Consider the following 23994-nt stretch of genomic DNA (forward strand, 5'->3'; position numbering starts at 1 on the left):
AACGTATATATGTGAAATATTTACTCCCAGCTTGTGGCTTACATTTTTATTTTCTTACCAAGGTCCTTTACCACTAAAAAAAAAAACCTTTTACAACAGATTTTTATGTTGATGAAGTTCTTTTTATCAGTTTTTAGAGGATCCATCCTTTTTGTGTTTTAGCTAAAAAAAAATTTGCACCCCAAATTTCAAACGATATTTTTTGTATTTTATTCTAAAATTTTCTAGTTTTAATTTTTATGCTTAGAACTGGGATCCATTTCATTGAATTCAAGTTAATGTCTGTGTGTGGTGTGAGGTAAGAGTTAAGCCTCCTTTATCCATATGGATACCTAGTCTCTTTCTGCAATGCTTTTTAAAAATCATCCTTTTTCCATTGAATTATAATGACCGTTTGGTGAAATTTAAAGGACCAGATATGCTTGGGTCCGTTTAAATTTTCTCAAATAAAAGTCAACTTCTGCCATTCAATATAACAAATAGCAAAAGGTCGGCTGCTGTATAAGGTGCAGTGAACTGAAACACCTGCTAAAACCATCTCTGGAAGAGGAGCAGCCTGATTGCAATTCTAGGGGAACCATTCTAGACCTGCACATATTTGATGAATGGGCAATTAGTTTTATTTTGGAAACATACATATAAAATTACACTAAGTGATAAAATATTTTAAAATAACTTTACAAATATTACATAATACGATCAAATAATTTTATTTTTTTTAAATTTTGGTTTACATGTCTGGAGATATTTCACTAAAATTAATGTACAGAAAAATCAATAATCATAAAATGTACTGCCATAGATATATTAACTAATAGCCTGTTGAAAGTGATTTGAATCATCAACTGCACTACAAGAGTTGAACAATCTCTAGCATAGTAGATCAGTTTTTTTTTCAGAAATTAAATAATCTAACAATATTATATTGAGTGACAAAGCAATTTTGCGACGACTAATCTTCTGAATGTGTCTTTCACGTCTTTGTTCCTAAGGCTGTAGCTCAAGGGGTTCAGCATGGGAATCACCACTGTGTAAAACACAGATGACACTTTAACTATGAGCCAAGACATTTTAGATTTAGGGATACAGTAAAAGAAAAAGACGGTCCCGTGGAAGATGGTGATGGCTCTCAGGTGGAAGGCACAGGTGGAGAATGTTTTCCGGAGCCCACTCGCAGAAGGCATCCTCCTAACAGTGATAAAATTGAGTATATAGGACATCAGAATAATCATCAGGCTGCTCACCTCATTGAATATGGCAATAATAAAACACAGCAACTAGCTGATATAGGGGTCCGAACAGAAGACAGAAACAATTACATAGTGGTCACAGATAAAATTATTTATGATGCTAGACTCACAATAGGATAAAGCAAGAAGAAAATATGTGAGTGTCAGAGAACACACTATGCTCCATGAGTAAGACCCAGCCACCAGGAAAGCTCAAAGCTTCTGAGACATAGCTGTGGTATAGAGCAAGGGGTTACAAACTGCCACAAAACGGTCATAGGCCTTCGCTGCTAACATAAAAGTTTCTGTTACTCCAAATATGCAAGCAAAGCCAAACTGCATAAGGCAACCGGAGAGGGAGATCGTTCTGTCTTCCACAATCAAGTTCTCCAACAATTTAGGTGTAACTACAGTGGAAAAACAGAAATCTATAAAGGACAAGTGACTAAGGAAAAAGTACATGATCATGTAGAGTTTTGGATTGATCTTGATGATTATTACCATGGCCAAATTTCCTACAGTAGTGACCATATAGATAGACAAGAAAACCAGGAAGAGTAGAATCTGGAGTGCTGGATATTCTGAAAAACCCAAGAGAATAAAAGTGGGTATGATACTTTGATTTCCTTCAGATAACGTCATGATTCCTGTTGAATAAAGAACCAAAGTTAGTTCTGAAAAGTAGAACTGAATGGAAGAGAGAAACAGAGAAGAAAGAGGCTTCATAGGCTGCTGTGAAGTTAACATAGAATAGTGACTCTCAAAGTATGGTCCCCAAACCAGCAACAGCATGAGTGCCTGAGAAGTTGTTAGGGATGCAAATTCTCTAACCCCATCACCAACTTTCTAAATCAGAAACTCTAGAATAGGGCTCACAATTCTTGACTTAACCAGTTCTCCAGGTGTTTTTGATGTCTGCTAAATTATGGGAACCACTGGTATAGAAAATATATATATTAATCATTTTATTGTTTAAAATTCAGCCCTTGCTAGTATTATTGCTATTGAATTGAAATATAAATTTAGAGCACAAAAGGAATTGTACAAAACAGGGGCAAGAGAGCCAGAAAAGAGGCACAGAGTGTTTTGTTATGGTTCTAAGAATTTTACTAAAGATGAAGATCACTTGGCATTGCAAATGGTGCCATGTAAATCTTAGTATTAATTGTTTTTTACATATTCAATGTTTTCTAGGCATTATACAGAATTAAATACCCCTGGAATTTATGACTTGAAATAAACCTTAAAATGTATCTAGTCTGTGCCATCCACCTAATGCTTGAGAATCCATTACAGACTCTTATTCATGAAATAATCATCTGGCTTCTATCAAAACTTCCACTAAGGGTGTACTACCTCCAGGGGTAGTTTTGTAGGTCTTTTATTGACATTTTGCTCAACATATATTATTTTATTAATTAAATTTAATTAATATTTCATTCGCTATTTATTAATGTGTCTTAGGTCATTCATTTTGTTATATATTATAAATTTATAAATATATAAGTAAATAGTATATACATAGAACAGAAGTATCTCACATTCACTAACAATAACTCCATACAAAATCTGTTCTTTGATACAATGAAAATTACACATTTTCTGGACCAATAGAAGTAAGCCCTCTCCTATGATGAAACAAACTTGAGGAAGATTAGGAAGTAAGAGGAGTAGGCACATAAAATGAATAGTCTCAAGATTTAGACGTGAGGCTGCAACAGAATTAGATGAGTTATCTGTTCCATCTTCTGAGCTTTGCCTGGAACCAGTCTCAGACTCAACATGATTGCCTACATTTACACGTACCACAAGCAACCCTACACCTAGAGCAGCCATCATCAGCATATTCTTTCCAACAGCAAGTGGGACCAGATAGATACATTGTAAACATACGTTATTGTTCGGCATATTTTAATAAATGAGTTACCTTCAACATTTGAACCTATTAGCAAAACCCTGGCTTATTAGGGAGATTACTACTACTTTTCTGGCTTAGTGGCACATTTATGAGGTCAATAACAAAAAGATACTCAGAAAAAGACTTGATATCCCGACGCTACCAATTTCAAAAGATTTTGGTGAAAATCAATGGATTGGATTAAGACTGTATTCAAACTGAGACTAGGCCTACAGGATTATAAAATTAACAAATACCCCCATCATTTTCTGTGACTTCCCCATTGCTCACTGTTACCAGTTTCTGTAATACAGAATTTAGTTCTCAGAAACACTTCATGCCTTGTGAGTGAAAATTAAAATATCTCTGACCTCAAAAAGGTAAAAAAAATTTTTTTGGAATAATCTATATGAGCTGGAGCTCCATGTTTCCCACCTAAATTGAAAGCTACCAAATGAACTGAGCTGAAACCAGAATTTCTTATTTACTTTACTGAGAATTTCTTCTTATGATTAATGAATCACGGACATTTTTCTTCTTAGTAATAAAACATTCTTTAAAAATAGAAACAGGCTTGAGGTTTGAAATAAAGTAGCAGTAAATTTCAATAGGTATGCCAGTAATGCTGGCATTTTATTTCCAGGACATAAGAAATCTTAAGAAATACAAAGAAAAAACTTGAAAGTTGAATCCACAATCTAAACTCTGCCAAACTCTGGGTCTTATATCTGCCTCCATGATTATGAAGTTATAGACTACAGAGGATTATAATTGGAGTGTTCCTCAGTGCACCACAAATCATACAATCGGTTGAAACACTGTCTCTTGTGTCATTGTGGCATATGCATTTCCTTTGAAAGACCTAAGGATAATTACATCACTACATCTATTCCGCTAATTGCTTTTAGATATTGAATTATTGAAATAATATGTATTTTTTATTTTTAAAATGTTTTATTTATTTATTTGAGAGAGAGAGAGCATGAGAGAGAGAATGAGATGAGAGGCAGAGGGAGAGGCAGGGGCAGACTCCCTGATGAGCAGGGAGCCCAATGAGGGGCTATATCCCAAGACCCTGCGACCACGACCTGAGCCAAAGGCAGAGTCTTAACTAACTGAGCCACACAGGAGCACCTGAAATAATATGTATTAATTGAAGAACACATGAACTGTTGAGTTCGAAATAAGAAAAGAGAACAATACAGAGATAGCTGTGTTTTTTAATTTTTTTATTATGTTATGTTAATCACCATACATTACATCATTAGTTTTTGATGTAGTGTTCCAAGATTCATTGTTTGTGTATAACACCCAGTGCTCCAGAAATATAGCTGTTATTAACTCAACTGTGTTTCAAATTCCACATTAGTGTGGAATACTTGGTCAACATTACCTTAAGCAAAAGGATGAAGGTGACCATCATTTGTGATATAATGAGGATATCATTTACTCCCGGATATGATGTGATGAGAAAGGTTTCACTTCTATTGTATTCTTCCCCCAAACCCATAATCCCAGCTTAAAATGAGAAAATCATTACACAAACTCATATTTGGAAGCATTTTACAGGATACCTAGTCACTATTCCTTAGGATTGTCAGAGTCAAGAAGAACAAGAAAAGAATGAAAAACTGTCACAGACCAAAGTAGACTGAAGACACACAATAATTACATGCAATGCGGTAGCCTGGATTGGACCTCAGACAAGAAAGAGAGCACTGTTGGAAAAAAAAAAAAAAAAGATTCTATATAAAATTTAGATTTTAGCGATCATAATGTACTAATGCTTCTTTTTAAAAAGATTTTATTGATTGATTGAGAGAGAGAGAGAACGAGTGTGCACCTGCAGGTGGAGAAGCAAAGGGAGAGGGAGAGAGAATCTCAAGCAGACTCAACACTGAGTGTGGAGCCTGACTCGGGCTCAGTCTCACTACCTCGTGATCATGACCTGAGCTAAAATCAAGAGTTGGAAGCTCAACCAACTGAGACACCCAGGCCGTCCTGTAATGTACTAAAGTTTCTTTTCAAATTTTTCATTTTATCATGGTAATAATACTTAATGTGACATCTACCTTGTTAAGAGATTTTTAAGTGTAGAATACAATATTGTTGACTACAAATACGATTTTGTACAGCTGATCTCTAGCACTTCCTCATCTGTAACTTTATAGCCACTGATTTGTAACTCCCCTTCTCCCCTTCCCCCAGTCCCTAACAACTATCATTCCACACTCTGATTCCAAGAATTTGGTTGTTTTATATACCTCATATAAGTGGAATTTATTTTCTGTGACTCACTTATTTCACTTACATAATGTCTTTAGAGTTCATCCTTGTGGTCACATATTGTGGAAATTTCCTTTATTTTTAAGGCTGAATTGTACCCCATTGCGTATCTATACCACATTTTCTTTATCCATTGATCTGTCCGTGGACATTTTGGCTGTTTCTGCATCTTGACCATTGTGAATGGTTCTGCAATGAACATGCCAATGCTGATACATTTTTGAAATCTTGATTTCAATTCTTTTGGATAAATATCGAGAAGTAGGATTATTGGATCACATATTCGTTAAATTTTTGATTTTGTGAAGAACCTCTATACTGTTTTCCATACCAACTGCACCATTTTGCATTCCCATCAACAGTGTATAAGGGTTCTTATTTCTTCATATCCTCATCAACACTTGTCATACACACACACACACACACACACACACACACACACACACACACACACACATACCTATATGTTTTAGGTGAGTCTTATTGTTTTGATTTGCATTCCCTGATGATTAAGTGACATCAAGCATTTTTTTTTTGCACACCTATTGGCTGTTTGTATATCTTAGAAGGAATATCTAAACTAAGTCCTTAGCCAACTTTCTAATTGGGTTTCTAGTTGTTTTTTGTTTGTTTGCTTGTTTCTGTTTTTTTGTTTTTTTGTTTGTTAGCTTGTTTGTTTTTGCTATTGAGTTGTATGAGTTCATTATTGTAAGTTTTGGAGATTAATCCATTATCAGATATATGGTTTGCAAATATTTTCTAGCATTCTATAGGTTGCCTTTTTGTTATTTATTGTTTCTTATGTTCTGCAGGAAATTTGACAAATGCATCATGGTAATTGTATTTGAGGTTAACAATGTGGATAATTGAGAAAGGACTGTATGGAAACTCTTAAATATCTTTACAATTTATTTTGTAGAGTGGAAATTATTAAATATTTTAAAACTAATTTTTAAAATGTCAACATTCACATTAATAGGCCCTTTTCATTCACTCTCCACCACCACAACCATGGCTGCCAAGACAAAATCACCTGAAATAGTATAAATGTAACAAGCAACCTCTCAACATCCACATTTGCCTCCACTCTGAATCATCTTGCTACGCTGTTGGCCACTTTGTTTTTAGTGTCTGTAGCTGTGGGTGTGGGATCGGGGGTGGGAGGTGTAAGGAGTAGTAATTAACATTTTCAAACTCTTAATTACTAACAAAATAGAATTTATTCAGTGAATTCAAACCTACATACTATTTTCTAATAATGAGCATGTTTAACAAAGAAGTGAACTAAACGTAAAAAATCTAATTTTCTAGGTCACAAAATTGGTATGTAGAAGAATCAGGATTTGGGGCGCCTGGGTGGCTCAGATGGTTAAGCGTCTGCCTTCGGCTCAGGTCATGGTCCCAGCGTCCTGGGATCCAGCCCCACATCGGGCTCCCTGCTCAGCGGGGGGCCTGCTTCTCCCCCTCGCTCTGCTTCTTCCCCGCTCATGTTCTCTCTCTGTATCTCTTTGTCTCGAATGAATAAATTTAAAAAAAAAATCTTTTTTTTTTTTAAAAAGGAGAATCAGGATTCAAATTCCAGCCCTTCACGTGAAGAGATACTACAAAACCACAACAGACTATGGAAGTATTTCATTATAGCAATTATCTTAAAGTTGTGTTTTAATTTGATTGCTTTCCTTGTGTATCTCCCTAACCATTGTCAACCCCCACTGTATTTTACTTAGTTAGTATCTGTCTTAGTTATATATTCAATATTAGTGAAATGAAAAGAAGAAAATAAATATCTCATAGTATAATTTTAGCCATATATATTTGCAAATTACAATTACAATTTACAAAGCAATTCTATACATATTATCTCAGTTGTTTCTTGAAATAAAAACGGAATTAGCATGAGATTCTAGTGTCTACCTTGTCATAGAATGTGATTTTAATAAAGATAATTGCATTCTGGATATTAACAATCTGGTAATTGTAAGTACTCCAAGCCTGTGTTGCTAATTAGAAGTAGGAATTGGACCATTCCCCAGACCATTAACTCTCTGTAGGATTTGAAACCCCCTGTAACTCTTCACACAATATAGCACAATGGAAAATTTCTGAAATTCTAACCTAATTATGAGCAACAAAATAACCAGAACCTGAAAACAGATCAAAAGTTTATAATTTCATGAAACAAGCTAAGAGTGTAAAATATGAACATTGCCAGAAATCGTTAAAATAACTATTGAAGCAAAAGTGATGCATCATATTACCGTTCAGAGAAAGCAATAGCATTTCTTCTAAAATTATGGAATAAAGGAGTGAGGATGAATCTCAATGAAATTTTAGTTCATTTTTTTTACAAATTCAATATAATCTGGCTCTCAAAGTCATATACTGATACCTGTAATGTAATATATTTACAATCTGAAATACAGAGATTAAATATGTAAATATTGAAATACTCAAAACACAATTATATAATATATGTTTATATCTATTATCTGTATAATGTGTATTTATATATATCTGTACCAATCAATCTACAAGAAAGAGAATGGCAGAAGCAGATACCTTGTTGATTATAAAATTGAGAGATGATGCCAACATTTTTAATCATCAATTTCTATAATAAAACCATTTATGATGAATTAATTGTAATGATCTTTCATTAGGTAATACATTTACTTAATGTGATTCCGAAGATAGGTTATAAAGAAATCTCCCTCCCTCCCTTCTGCCTGTCATCCCATCAGGTTTTCCACCTACCACCTATTTTTGTTTATTTGTTTGTTTTGAATCATCAAGAAATAGTAATACATTTATATGTTCATATATACAGAGATATGCATAAGCTCTCCTTACGTAAGTGATGTTAAAATAGAACTACTGTGTGGTTCTTGCTCAATTTTTCTGGAACACTTTACTTTGTCAATATGAGTATATATAAAAATGACTTAACATTTTTAATGGCTATATGGTATGATCTTTTTTAAAAAATAATTTATAAGCCAAACACATATTAATGGGTATTTCAGATTCTTTAGTCTTTTGCTATTATAAATAATACTTCAAAAATATCCAACTGTATATCTCTTTCTTTTGTTTTTCAAAGCATCTCTAGGAAAAATTCTCAGTAGTATTGCTCTGTGTATTTTCTTAGGATAGCTATTACCAAATTGTTCTCTAAAGTAATTCTGCCAATTTCTACACTCACCAGCAATGTGAAAATATGGACACAAACTAATCAACTAATATAAATAATAATTTATTATATAATATTTAAATTCATGTTCTCAGGACAAAAAACACTTGATTTAATATTAGAAAATCCAAAAAATATAAGTTGCCGTATGAAAATATTAAAGGAACTCAGATGAAGAAAAAGCAGCTTAACGAAATTCCACATCTACTCTCAAAAACCAAAACATCACAAAAACACAGACAAATAAAGCAGATAACTTTGTTAATCTGGAAAAAGGAGGAATGTACAAAAAACCTACAGAAAACACAATTCTATTTGTTTTTTAAAGATTTTATTTATGTATTTATTTATTTATGTATGTATTTGAGAGAGAAAGTGCAAGAGAGGGGAAGTAGGGCAGAGGGAAAGGAAGAAACAGACTCCCTGCTGAGCAGGGATCCTGATGCAGGACTCCATTCCAGGTCCCTGGGATCATGACCTGAACCCAAGGTAGATGCTTAACTGACCGAGCCACGCAAATGCCCCTAGAAAACACCATTTTAAATATAAAATATTAAATGTTTTCCTTGTCAGGTGAGGAAATCAAGGATACCCACTTTTACTATGTTTATTCAAAATTACACTGACGTTCTTAGGTAGTTAGACAAAACAAACAAAAAAAGCAATTAAAAGGAATAATATTGGAAACAGCAAAATCAGAATATATTTAATCAGAGATTATATGATAGGGATGTTGAAAATCCAAACTAATCTGCAAAAAATTATAAAATTTTCATGAGATTTTAGTAGAGTGTCCCAAAGTAAAATCAATTAACTATAAATTAGATTCTGATCTAAAAATAACACACATCTTACAAATAAAATTTAAAATAGTATGAAAAAGATCACACACTCAGGGATTAATTTCACAAAATATATGCAAGAACTTTACAAACAACAATGTGGTAAAATGTCTATTGCAAAACTTGAAGTAAATCTAAACAAAGAGAAAGATATAGCATGCTCATGATTTGGAGGACCTAAGGATGAAAATGTGTCATTTCTTTCCAAATAGATCTATACTTTTGCTGTAATTCTATATTAAATCCAAACAAGAATGATTCTAAAATTTGTTTGGAAAGATAAGGATCAAAGGATATCTCAATTATTCTGTAAGAAAGAATAACTTTTCAGGACTGGCTTTGCAGGATACCATCTCTTATTAGTTATGTATACTTCTGACTATGAAACAGAGAGAAGCATATAGAAAGCTTGTATGCTATGCATATAGCAACATTTACTGTATGAAAAACCTGGCACTATAGGCCAGTGCTAATGGAGTGATTTTGCAATAAATATTACTGGGAAAATATACATCCATAGGTTAAAATATAAAGTCAGCCAATTTTCATATCACACCAAAATTTAATTCCAGTTTGATCTTAGAATAAATTTAAAAATCAGTGTAAAAGGAATAAAACAAAATCTAGAACCCAAGAGAAAATAGAATATAATATCAAAGACATAATAATGTATGAAATCTGGGACAACTTAGCACTGGGTGCAGTGCTCATCACCACACGTGCCCTCCTTAAAGCGTTTGACTCTTGATTTCGGCTCAGGTCATGATCTTATGGGTCTTGAGAATGAGCCCTGTGTCAGCTCTGCGATTGCAGTGGAGAGTTTGCTCGAAGATTCTCTCCCTCTGCCCCTCCTCCTACTCCTCCTCCTACTCTCTCTCAAATAAATAAATAAATAAATCTTAAAAAAAAAGAAATTTAACCGCATTGATACTAAGAGGAATTTAAAACATAACCAAAGTGAGATACCACTGCTCACCTACTAACGTTGAAGATATTAACATATTTAGTGTGATGATATTAAATGTTGGCAAGAATGGGCAGTAATTAGAAATCACACACAATATAGGGGAAATTTAAATTAATACATCATCTTTGGAATATGGTTTGATGGCATCTAATAAAAGAGAAGAAACCAGCTCCCTGTGATCCAGAACTTTCAGACATAAGACACATCCCACAGAGTGAGCGCTTGCTTATGTGCCGGGCAGGAGATGTCTGTGCAAAATGTTCTAGCAGCATTTTCATAAAGGCCAAGAAAAGGAAATAACCAAAAGTTCATTAATAGTATAAATAAGCCAACTACGGCATATTTATTTTATGGAACATTCTTCAGCAATGAAAATGAACTACTGTTACAGATAATAACTTCAACATCCATTTAAAACAAATGTTGAGCCAAAGAAGTCTGATAAAATGGAATATATACTCTAAGATTTCACTTATATGAATTTCAAAAGGAGGCAAGGTTAACATTTATGCTATCATAACTAGTTCTTAGGAGTTGTAGCTAAACAGAAAAAGTTCTGAAAACCACAAACTCCACAATGGAGTGGTGCTGGAGAGGCAGTGATTAGAAAGTGCTCATGGGTATTTTGGAAAAGTGCTGATAATGTTTTGTCTTTACTTTCTTGGAAAAGGTAACGCACGGAGAAATTAGTCAAAATTACTTCTCTATATGTTTGTCATATTTCATGATTTGAGAGAGAGGAAGGGAAGAATAAGGAGAAAGGGGAGAAAGGGAACATGGAAGGGCAACATATTTACAGAGTTGGGAGTTGGGATGAGGGCTTCCTTGGAGGACCATTATTCAGCATACTACACTCTGGGAGTGGAACTTGAGCAGAATTTTCTTTCTTTCTTTCAACCTACAAGTGATTTCTTTCTTTCTTTTTTTTTTTTTTTTAGACTTTACTTATTTATTTGTCAGAGAGAGAAAGAGAACACGAGCAAGGGGAACGGCAGCGCCAGAGGCTAAGGGAGAAGCAGACTCCCGCCGAGCAAGGAGCCCGATGCAGGACTCGATCCCAGGATCCTGGGATTGACTGAGCCACTCAGGCATCCCTGCAAGTGATTTCTTAAAGTACAGTGAGACTTAATAATCACAGCTGTATATAAATTAACTAATTTTCTGAATAAATTTTCTCCAATTATTTGAAGAAAAAATTAATAAATAAATAAATTATAAATTTATCCCAGAATAAATAAATAATAAATAAATAAATAAAATCAATGCAATGTATAAAAAGTGTTTGTGTGTGTGTGTGTGTGTGTGTGCATGTATGTAAAAATCAAAATTACATTGAGTGAGAAAGCAGTTTGGTAATGATTAACTTCCTGGCCGTGTCTTTCACATCTTTGTTCCTCAGGCTGTAAATAAGGGGGTTCAACATGGGGATCATGACAGTAAAAAACACAGTAGCCACTTTGACCAGGAGCCATGAGCTTTTGGAGTTGGGCACACAGTAGAGAAGAAGGATGATCCCATGGAAAATGGTGATGGCGGTCAGGTGGGAGACACAGGTGGAGAAGGCTTTCTGGAGTCCACCAGTAGTAGGCATCTTGACAATGGTGACAACTATAAATATATAGGAGGCCAGGATAATCAGCAGGCTACAAGCCTCATTGAATGTAGAAATGACCAAACACGTCATCTGACTGAAGTAGGGGTCAGAACAGGATAAAGAGAGGATGGCAGAATACTCACAGCCAAAGTGATTTATAATGTTGGAACCACAGTAGGATAGTTCCAAAAGAGAATATGTGAGTGTCAAGGAACATATTCCACCCCAAGCATAGGTTCCAGCTACCAAGAGGGCACAGAGTTTCTGAGACATAGCAACTGTGTAGAGCAGAGGGTTACAAACAGCCACAAACCGGTCATAGGCCATAACCGCTAACATGAACATTTCTGTAATCACAAATGCACAAACAAAGAAAAATTGCACCAGGCATCCTTTGAAGGAGATAGTTCTGTCTTCCATGACCAAGATTTCTAGCAGTTTGGGTGTAAAGACACTGGAATAACAAATATCCAAAAAGGATAGATGGCTGAGGAAAAAGTACATGGGCGTGTGGAGTTTGGGATTGATCCTTATGACCGCAATTATGCCCAGGTTCCCCACCAGAGTGACCGTGTAGATGGTCAAGAACACCAGGAAGAGGGGTGTCTGGAGATGTGGGTATTCTGAGAAACCCAGGAGGATGAATGTGGTCACAGAGCTCTGATTTCCTTCACCCAGTGACATGGCTCTTGATGTTAAAAAATAAATAAAGGAGAAGAAAAGAGAATTGAGCAGAAGAATTTGAGAAGGAAGAGTAAAAGGAAATCAGGACAAGTCAGTGTAAGCCAGTGAGGGTAATGCAGTCAGTGGGTACTCATGAGTGTTCTGCTTCACTTTGGAGTCTTGACAATTTACTGACTTTTTGATTATGTGCAATTTGCTGTATCCTTCAGTACTTTACTTTCCTCATCTGGAAAATAAGAAAAAAAATAGGACTTATCAGTAGTATGTACTATAAAAGATCTGTAAATATATATGATCCTTACAGCATTGAATGCCCCCATGAAAAAATAGAATTATATGAGAACAAAGGAGACAAAGAGCAAAATCAGAAAATATATTGAGCATATCTTAGTAGTCAAATGACCATGCAGAAGTGGCTTTGGGAAGATTAAACACTTTTAATACATTAAAAAAACATAATAGTAAATTTCTTTGGGAGAAAATATATCATCAGACAGTCACAAATCTGTATTGATGTACTGAATGTTTACCTATTGTAGGTGCATCCCATTATCACGGGTGCATAAAACGTCTACTTAAGAGGCTAAGTGGTCTGGTCAAAAATTCCACTGATAACTATGTTCTGTCAATTACATCCCCACCATATCATCATTTTTAAGGCTCAAATACTCAATGATTTAAAACTGTTTTCTGAGGGAGTGTTTTGAAAATAGTCTTGAAAGTTTCACATCAAGTATCATCTGTTGGTTATGCAATCTGTAGTGCATGTTTATTAAAATGGAAAAAATGTGAAAAAGAAATATCTCTTACTACAACAACTGAAAACCTTTTTCTGATTTTCTGATGCAGCAAGCCTATGTGTAGTCATCCATGAAGAATGGAAAAAATGTGTTAGATTAAAAAATATAAATATTTTGTTTATATTGTTAAGTTTAAAGTTTAAATAATACAAATCACATGATTAAATTAAAAAAGCCTTCACATGATTAAATCTAGAAGTTGAGGTGGAGACACAGTAAATATGCTTCTGTCATCTTGGTGAACTCACACAACTTTTAGGTTTGTCTGTTACAAGCAACAGCTCATCATTAAAGCTACCATTAATCCAGGAACAGTGCATCCGTTATGTGACCACATTTTCCATTACATAGAAGACTGGGTTGACCTGTTGTGAACTTCATGTATTTAGTTATATGTATTGATAAAAAGAAAAAAAAAGAAGGCTTCTCTAAATTCAGGAACTTAGATAGCTTTTATTGGGTCACGTTCATGCACGTTAAGAATTCTGAGATACGATCTGCTATTACTGCCAGAATGTTAGAGGAAACCATTACATCATCTTTGTAGGGACTTTAAACCAAGATTAAGACAAGACTTGGTACAGTTGAAAGGCAGAGAATTCCTGAGTATTTTCATGTGTCTTTTGGACAGTCTTCTTTAGTAATACTTCCCCTGCTCCTTTCTTATATTAAAGCTCCTGTCCTCACATCTAATGGTCTCTCTTCAAAGTCTGTCAGTGGAACTTACCAAAGTAGTCAATTCTTTGTTTGAAAATTTATCATGAGTAGTATTCTTCCTATTGTATTTTCTGGTGCTTTCAAGGTCCAACTGGCTCTGTCTCTCTCTCTCTGGAATTCACAGAAATTAAAGCTAACCTTCTATATAAAGAGACTTCCAAATATTTGAAGACATTAAAATAGATCTCTTGTTCTTTTACTCTCTGGGTAACATTTTTAGTGTTGGTTTTCTGTTTTGTTGTGTTTTGTTTTTCCATTTTCATCCTCACACTGATTTCTAAATATTCCGGAGGACCTATTCAATATTCTGGGTATAGCATTGACCCCTCTGAGGCAATACTGAAGCGAAGAACTAAACTGATCTTTTCAGGGATATCTTGTCATGCCAAAAGGCAATGAACTCAGCAATCTGCTTTCACTTGCTATATATCTAATAATAATGCCGGAGTCCTGTAGTCAAATATTTGAACTGCGTTAGGTCAATTTAATGCCCTGCCAAGCTTTGTCCAGGATTTACCAGTAAGCAACAAATCCCAGACTTGGAATGTGCACTTGGAATGTTCAAAGTTGAGGGTTGTGCATTTATTATTAAATTTCATGCACTGTTGTTGACTCCTTTCTTCTCTTCATTGTTTGCATGGCCTTTCAGTCTAACTGAATTGCTAAAGACAACATTACTTCTTGCCTTTCCTCAGGCCACTCTGTCTGCCCAGAATGCCTTCATGTTCCATTCATATTACCAATCACCAGAGCCCATCCCATTCATTTTATTATTGGGGCTATTTGTTAAAGTTTTGGTAAATATTCTTTCACCTTCACTTCTGAAGAGTGCACGTGTTGTATTCCCATGTACCCCACATAAACTTTAAATGAAAGAATCACAGGATTTCTTAACAACCTAGAAGAATGCAAGGTCACTTACAATGAATGTGAGACTTCTTCACCCAAACCACAATCCTTTCAAGGGTCAGGCTCACATTGTTTATGTGATATATATATATATATATATTTGTTAGTTCACACATATATATGTATATATACATATCATAAATATGTATATTTGCTGGTTCACAAAGTATACAGGTACAAAAATGCATAAAGAAGATAATAATTGTTAAGATAATGTTATGGTGTTATATAAAGAATGGAAAAATGGAAATGGTAATGTTATACATTGCTTTTATGGTGTTATGGTGATGATTTTATCAAAGCAATTTGGGTATTGTTTTTAACTAACTTAGCTTGGTATCTGGGAGTATGACTGGGGTTAAATAAAGAAACTATATCCTTGTTCACAGCACAGAAAAATGAAAATAAAATATCCCACTTACCTTTTCTTTTTTTTAAGATTTTCTTTATTTATTTGAGAGAGAGAGTCTGTATGAGCACGAGCTGGGAGAGGGGCAGAGGCAGAGGGAGAAGCAGACTCCCTGCTGAGCAAGGAGGCGGACACAGGGCTCCATCCCAGGATCAGGCAATCATGACCTGAGCTGAAGACATTTGCCCAACTGACCAAGCCACCCAGACACCCCCCCACTTTCTTACCAGAAACTTTTCTTATAAAACTCTACTATCAACCTTCTTTGTTCTCCTCATTCAGAAGGGTCTAATTTGAATGAGTGGAGAAAAGGCAGCCTCACATCCTGCTATTTTATAGAGAACATGGGTTTAGGAAACAAATCCCATTAGTTCAGATTCAACCTACATCACGTATCACATAAGCACCTTTCACAAATGGTTTAATTTTATGGGCCTCAATTCTATCATCTACATAATGTAGGTAATAACACTATGCTAGCTCATTTAATGTTTAGTGTAAATGTCTTAACTGAGGTCTGACTTTAAAATATCTGGGAACAAATCCTGCACTTGGTTAAGGCCTCCACAAAATAACCAGCTTCCTTCCATCTTAATTGTCTAATGCTGTTAATTAATCTCCATGGGAATAGTATGAATTTTGAGTTCTAAATGTTTTTGCAGTGCATATTTGGAAAAGAATTTATGTCCTGGACTCCTTTGAATTTTAGATTTTTCACTGAATCTGGGATTCCCAATTATGTCTATTTGTAACCTATCAACATAAAATCTTAATTTGCCTTTGCTTTTTTTAAATTTTTTTTTAAATTTTTTATTGTTATGTTAATCATATATTACATCATTAGTTTTTGATATAGTGTTCCATGATTCATTGTTTGTGCATAACACCCAGTGCTCCACGCAGAATGTGTCCTCTTTAATACCCATCATCAGGCTAACCCATTCCCCCACCTCCCTCCCCTGTAGAACCCTCAGTTTGTTTTTCAGAGTCCATCGTCTCTCATTGCTCATCTCCCCCTCTGACTTACTCCCCTTCATTCTTCCCCTCCTGCTATCTTCTTCTTTTTCTTTTTTCTTAACATAGGTTGCATTATTTGTTTCAGAAGTACAGATCTGTGATTCAACAGTCTTGCACAATTCACAGCGCTCGCCATAGCACATACCCGACCCAATGTCTATCACCCAGCCACCCCATCCCTCCCACCCCCCACCACTCCAGCAACCCTCAGTTTGTTTCCTGAGATTAAGAATCCCTCATATCAGTGAGGTCATATGATACATGTCTTTCTCTGATTGACTTATTTCACTCAGCATAACACCCTCCAGTTCCATCCATGTCGTTGCAAATGGCAAGATCTCATTCCTTTTGATGGCTGCATAATATTCCATTGTGTATATATACCACCTCTTCTTTATCCATTCATCTGTCGATGGACATCTTGGCTCTTTCCACAGTTTGGCTATTGTGGACATTGCTTCTATAAACATCGGGGTGAATGTACCCCTTTGGATCCCTACCTTTGTATCTTTGGGGTAAATACCCAGTAGTGCAATTGCTGGGTCATAGGGTAGCTCTATTTTCAACTGTTTGAGGAACCTCCATACTGTTTTCCAGAGGGGTTGCACCAGCTTGCATTCCCACCGACAGTGTAGGAGGGTTCCCCTTTCTCCACATCCCGCCAACATCTGTCGTTTCCTGACTTGTTAATTTTAGCCATTCTGACTGGTGTGAAGTGGTATCTCATTGAGGTTTTGATTTGGATTTCCCTGATGCCCAGCGATGTTGAGCACTTTTTCATGTGTCTGTTGGCCATTTGGATGTCTTCTTTGGAAAAATCTCTGTTCACGTCTTCTGCCCATTTCCTGATTGGATTATTTGTTCTTTGGGTGTTGAGTTGGATAAATTCTTTATAGATTTTGGATACTAGCCCTTTAACTGATATGTCATTTGCAAATATCTTCTCCCATTCTGTCGGGTTGTCTTTTGGTTTTGTGGACTGTTTCTTTCGCTGTGCAAAAGCTTTTTATCTTGATGAAATCCCAATAGATCATTTTTGCCCTTGCTTCCCCTGCCTTTGGCGATGTTTCTAGGAAGAAGTTGCTGCAGCTGAGGTCGAAGAGGTTGCTACCTGTGTTCTCCTTTAGGATTTTGATGGACTCCTGTCTCACGTTTAGGTCTTTCAACCATTTGGAGTCTATTTTTGTGTGTGGTGTAAGGAAATGGTCCAGTTTCTTTCTTCTGCATGTGGCTGTCCAATTTTCCCAACACCATTTGTTGAAGAGACTGTCTTTTTGCCATTGAACATTCTTTCCCGCTTTGTAGAAGATGAGTTGACCATAGAGTTGAGGGTCGATTTCTGGGCTCTCGATTCTGTTGCATTGATCTATGTATCTGTTTTTGTGCCAGTACCATACTGTCTGGATGATGACAGCTTTGTAATAGAGCTGGAAGTGCGGAATTGTGATGCCGCCAGCTTTGCTTTTCTTTTTCAAAATTCCTCTGGCTATTCGGGGTCTCTTCTGGTTCCATACAAATTTTAGGATTATTTGTTCCATTTCTTTGAAAAAAGTGGATGGTATTTTGATGGGGATTGCACTGAATGTGTAGATTGCTCTAGGTAGCACTGACATCTTCACAATGTTGATTCTCCCAATCCATGAGCATGGAACGTTTTTACATTTCTTTGTGTCTTCTTCAATTTCTTTCATGAGTATTTTATAGTTTTCTGAGCACAGATCCTTTGCCTCTTTGGTTAAATTTATTCCTAGGTATCTTATGATTTTGGGTGCAATTGTAAATGGGATCGACTCCTTGATTTGTCTCTCTTCTGTCTTGTTGTTGGTGTATAGGAATGCCACTGATTTCTGTGCATTGATTTTATAGCCTGCTACTTGACTGAATTCCTGTATGAGTTCTAGCAGTTTTGGGGTGGAGTCTTTTGGGTTTTCCACATAAAGTATCATATCATCTGCAAAGAGTGAGAGTTTGACTTCCTCTTTGCCGATTTGGATGCCTTTGATTTCTTTTTGTTGTCTGATTGCTGTGGCTAGGACTTCTAATACTATGTTGAATCGCAGTGGTGAGAGTCGACATCCCTGCCGCGTTCCTGACCTTAGGGGAAAAGCTCTCAGCTTTTCCCCATTGAGAATGATATTCGCTGTAGGTTTTTCATAGATGGCTTTTATGATATTGAGGTATGTACCCTCTATCCCTATACTCTGAAGAGTTTTGAACAAGAAAGGATGCTGTTCTTTATCAAATGCTTTTTCTGCATCTATTGAGAGGATCATATGATTCTTATTCTTTCTTTTGTTAATGTATTGTATCACGTTGACTGATTTGTGGATGTTGAACCATCCTTGCAGCCCAGGGATAAATCCCACTTGGTCGTGGTGAATAATCCTTTTAATGTACTGTTGGAGCCTATTGGCTAGTATTTTGGTGAGAATTTTTGCATCCATGTTCATCAAGGATATTGGTCTGTAATTCTCCTTTTTGATGGGGTCTTTGTCTGGTTTTGGGATCAAGATAATGGTGGCCTCATAAAATATGTTTGGAAGTTTTCCTTCCATTTCTATTTTTTGGAACAGTTTCAGTAGAATAGGTATTAATTCTTCTTTAAATGTTTGATGGAATTCCCTGGGAAGCCATCTGGCCCTAGGCTTTTGTTTCTTGGGAGATTTTTGATGACTGCTTCAATTTCCTTAGTGGCTATAGGTCTGTTCAGGTTTTCTATTTCTTCCTGATTCAATTTTGGTAGTTGAGACATCTCTAGGAATGTACCCATTTCTTCCAGGTTATCTAATTTGCTGGCATAGAGTTGCTCATAATATGTTCTTATAATTGTTTGTATTTCTTTGGTGTTGGTTGTGATCTCTCCTCTTTCGTTCATGATTTTGTTGATTTGGGTCATTTCTCTTTTCTTTTGGATCAGTCTGGCCAGGGGTTTATCAATCTTGTTAATTCTTTCCAAGAACCAGCTCCTAGTTTCGTTGATCTGTTCTACTGTTCTTTTGGTTTCTATTTCATTGATTTCGGCTCTGATCTTTATTATTTCTCTTCTCCTGCTGGGTTTAGGCTTTATTTGCTGTTCTTTCTCCAGCTCCTTTAGGTGTAGGGTTAGGTTGTGTATTTGAGACCTTTCTTGTTTCTTGAGAAAGGCTTGTATTGCTATATACTTTCCTCTCAGGACTGCCTTTGCTGTATCTCAAAGATTTTGAACACTTGTGTTTTCATTTTCATTGGTTTCCATGAATTTTTTTAATTCTTCTTTAATTTCCTGGTTGACCCATTCATTCTTTAGTAGGATGCTCTTTAGCCTCCATGTATTTGAGTTCTTTCCGACTTTCCTCTTGTGATTGAGTTCTAGTTTCAAAGCATTGTGGTCTGAAAATATGCAGGAAATAATCCCAATCTTTTGGTACTGGTTGAGACCTGATTTGTGACCTAGGATGTGATCAATTCTGGAGAATGTTCCATGGCCACTAGAGAAGAATGTGTATTCCGTTGCTTTGGGATGGAATGTTCTGAATATGTCTGTGAAGTCCATTTGGTCCAGTGTGTCATTTAAAGTCTTTATTTCCTTGTTGATCTTTTGCTTAGATGATCTGTCCATTTCAGTCAGGGGGGTGTTAAAGTCCCCCACTATTATTCTATTGTTGTCAATGTTTTTCTTCGCTTTTGTTATTAATTGCCTTATATAATTGGCTGATCCCATGTTACGGGCATAGATATTTACAATTGTTAGATCTTCTTGTTGGATAGACCCTTTAAGTAGGATATAGTGTCCTTCCTCATCTCTTATTACAGTCTTTGTTTTAAAATCTAATTTGTCTGATATAAGGATTGCCACCCCAGCTTTCTTTTGGGGTCCATTAGCATGGTAAATGGTTTTCCACCCCCTCACTTTCAATCTGGGGGTGTCTTTGGTTCTAAAATGAGTCTCTTGCAGACAGCATATGGATGGGTCTTGTTTTTTAATCCAATCTGATAGCCTGTGTCTTTTGATTGGGGCATGTAGTCCATTTACATTCAGGGTAACTATTGAAAGGTATGAATTTAGTGCCATTGTATTACCTGTAAGGTGACTGTTACTGTATATTGTCTGTGTTCCTTTCTGATCTACGCTGCTTTTAGGCTCTCTCTTTGCTTAGAGGACCCCTTGCAATATTTCTTGGAGGGCTGTTTTAGTGTTTGCAAATTCCTTTAGTTTTTGTTTGTTCTGGAAGCTCTTTATCTCTCCTTCTATTTTCAGTGAGAGCCCTAGCTGGATATAGTATTCTTGGCTGCATATTTTTCCCGTTTAGTGCTCTGAAGATATCTTGCCAGTCCTTTCTGGCCTGCCAGGTCTCTGTGGATAGGTCTGTTGCCAATCTAATATTTCTACCATTGCAGGTTACATATCTCTTCTCCCAAGCTGCTTTCAGGATTTTCTCTTTGTCTCTGAGACTCGTAAGTTTTACTATTAGATGTCGGGGTGTTGACCTATTTTTATTGATTTTGAGAGGGGTTCTCTGTGCCTCCTGGATTTTGATGCCTGTTTCCTTCCTCACATTAGGGAAGTTCTCTGCTATTATTTGCTCCAGTATACCTTCTGCCCCTCTCTCTCTTTCTTCTTCTTCTGGGATCCCAATTATTCTAATGTTGTTTCGTCTTATCATATCACTTATCTCTCGAATTCTGCCCTCGTGATCTTGTAGTTGTTTCTCTCTTTTTCTCAGCCTCTTTATTTTCCATCATTTGGTCTTCTATATCACTGATTCTCTCTTCTGCCTCATTTATCCTAGCAGTTAGTGCCCCCATTTTTGATTGCACCTCATCAAGAGCCTTTTTGATTTCGACTTGGTTAGATTTTAGTTCTTTATTGTCCAGAAAGGGTTTCTCTAATAACTTCCACGCTTTTTTCAAGCCCAGCTAGTATCTTTAAAATCATGATTCTGAACTCTAGGTCCGACATCGTACTAATGTCTGTATTGAGTAGGTCCCTGGCTGACGGTACTACCTCTTGTTCTTTTTGCTGAGGTGATTTTTTTCCTCTTGTCATTTTTTCCAGAGGAGAACAGATGAATGAGAGAACAAAATGCTAACAGGTTAACAAGGTCCCCAGTAAATATACTCTATACAAATCAGAAAAGACCTGAAACCAGGGGAAAAGAAAGGGAAAGAAAGGAAAAAGAAGGAGAAAAAAAAAGAAATAAAAAGATAAAAACAAAAACAGAACAATATAAAAAAAGCAGAATATGATCAAATATGATCAGGCTAGTTCATAGATCAGTGCCACACACTAGATTTGGGGCGTATTTTGGTCTGTTAGAAAAAAGTGCCTCCTAAAATTTTAAAGGAAGAAAGACACATATGTACAGAATAAGGGTTGATACAATGAAGGGATGGAAGATGACTGTAAAGATGAAAATTATAAAAGATTTTATAAAAGGAATTGATAAGATAATTTGTTTGAAAAAAGAAAGAGGAAGCTTTAAAAAAAAAGAAAAAGAAAAAAGGGAGAGAATGTGATCAGGCAGGAGACTAGAACAAAGTCATACACTAGTGATTTAGGGTATATTTTGATCTGTTAGAAGAAACTGTATCTCAAAATTTTAAAGAGAGAACAACTTATATATATATGCCAAAAATAAGGGTAACTACTATGAAGGGATAAAATATGACTCTAAAAATGAAAAATAAAAAATGGTTTTCATTAAAAAGGGATTGATAAGATGTTGGTTGAAAAAGGGAAAAAGAAAAATTAAAAAAAACAGTTAAAAAAACTGACTTTGATGAACTAATGAATCATGGTTAAAAAAAAGCCATGAATTCTATGTGCAGTATTCCCCTAGCGCTGGAGTTCTCCTGTTCTCCTTGATCTGTAAACTTGGTCTTGGCTTGCTGGCTGTTCCTGCTGATCTTCTGGGGGAGGGGCCTGTTGCCGTGGTTTCCAAATGTCTTTGCAGGAGGCCGAATTGCCCTGCCCTTGTCGGTCGGGGCTAAGCAAGCTGCTCAGGTTTCCTCTCAGCAGCTTTTGTTCCCTGCAAGCTCTCAGTACAGCTTTGGAGGACCATGGCGAAAATGGTGGCCTCCCAGTCTCCACCCGGAGGAGCTGAGAACTCAGGGCCCGCTCCTCAGTGCGCCCCCAGAGAAAAGCAGTCACTCCCATCTCCCCAGGTCTCCGGGCGCACTCCGTGCTCACCCGGCCTGTGACTGAGCGTTTCTATCTCTGGCACCCGACCCCGTGTGGAGTCTCCAAACCCAGCAGATCCCTGCGGTGCGCTCCCACACCGCTCCTCCCAGGGGAGGAACGGGAGTCTCCCCGGCTCTGCCGCTTGTTGGGTCCCTGCTGGAGGAGCAGTGGCCCGACTGTCACCGATCACATTTTATGGCAACCCCGAGCTGAGAGCCCCCGCCTCGGCTCCGTCTCTGCAGCCGGCTTCCCCGCTCCGATACCTGGGAGCTCTGCTGCACTCAGGCACCCCTGGTCTTTCTTGATCCCAACGGTCCTGAGACCACACTGTCCCACGAGGGTTCCACCCCCCGCTTAGCCACTGCAGCGACGTCCCTCAGCGGAGCCGACTTCTAAAAGGTCCGATTTTGTGCTCCGCGGCTCTAGCACTTGTCAGAAGCGGCCGACGGAGGCCCTCTCCCCCGCTGTCTATCCTCCCGAATATCGCCTCGGATTCACTTCTCCGCACGTCCTACCTTCCAGAAAGTGGTCGCTTCTCTGTTCAGAGAGTTGTTGCTACTCTCCTCTTTGATCTCCTGTTGAGTTTGTAGGTGTTCTTAATGGTTTGATCCCTATTCAGCTGAATTCCTGAGACCAGATGAAATCTAGGTCTCCTACTCCTCCGCCATCTTGCTTGCCTTTGCTTTCTTAACCCTGCCTACTCGTTCTGACTTTTCTGCCATCTTGTATCTGTGATTGTGAGAAAGGCAATCAGGGAAAGCTGGAAAGAGGGAAATAGTCAAAGCGTACCTCCCTCTTCATTTCCGCTATATCCACTATCCACTCCTTTGGATATAAGATTTCCAACTGTGCTGTCAAACTGCAGTCCAATCTGTAAGATTAATTTTTGTTGACTCTCACTTGGCCTGGAATGCAACAGTGTAAATATTTTTGAGGGCATTTTATACTAAATGAATCAAATTGAAACTCTTCTTCTTAGATGTCTTTAATATCTCCACGCACTGTATAACCACATCCTTCTTCATTGTATAACCTACAATACTGCTTCATTCATAGTAGGGTTTATTTTTTTATTTTTTAAATTTTATTATGTTATGTTAATCACCATACATTATGTCGTTAGTTTTGATGTAGTGTTCCATGATTCATTGTTTGCATATAACACCCAGTGCTCCATTCAGTACGTGCCCTCGTGGGGGGATGGGTTAGAATAGCAGGGTTTTAAATCTTTATTGTACAAAAACAAACATTTGTATCTTCTAATCTTCTACCATTCATCCCTCTGAAATGGCA

At 36.7% G+C, this 23994-nt stretch overlaps 2 protein-coding genes across 2 annotated transcripts; both read right to left on the minus strand.

Annotated features, from left to right (window-relative positions):
* Positions 1 to 920: 920 nt before the first annotated feature.
* LOC114215433 (olfactory receptor 5D13-like) lies at positions 921 to 1871 on the minus strand. The gene is given in 1 exon segment (XM_028111429.2): positions 921 to 1871. A coding segment is annotated over 1 exon segment (951 nt).
* Positions 1872 to 11738: 9867 nt separating this feature from the next.
* On the minus strand, positions 11739 to 12689 carry LOC114215432 (olfactory receptor 1165-like). The gene has a single exon (XM_028111428.2). It carries the CDS (start codon positions 12687 to 12689, stop codon positions 11739 to 11741), a length of 951 nt encoding a protein of 316 aa, XP_027967229.2.
* Positions 12690 to 23994: the final 11305 nt, after the last annotated feature.

This window comes from Eumetopias jubatus, unplaced genomic scaffold (assembly GCF_037043125.1).
Source record: "Eumetopias jubatus isolate StellerSeaLion01/CBP00866 unplaced genomic scaffold, mEumJub1_p1.0 scaffold_13, whole genome shotgun sequence".
Classification (NCBI taxonomy): Eukaryota; Metazoa; Chordata; class Mammalia; order Carnivora; family Otariidae; genus Eumetopias; species Eumetopias jubatus.

Excerpts from the sequence above, each read along its gene's own strand:
- LOC114215432 (XM_028111428.2), bottom strand. The coding sequence starts at position 12,689 with ATGTCACTGGGTGAAGGAAATCAGAGCTCTGTGACCACATTCATCCTC.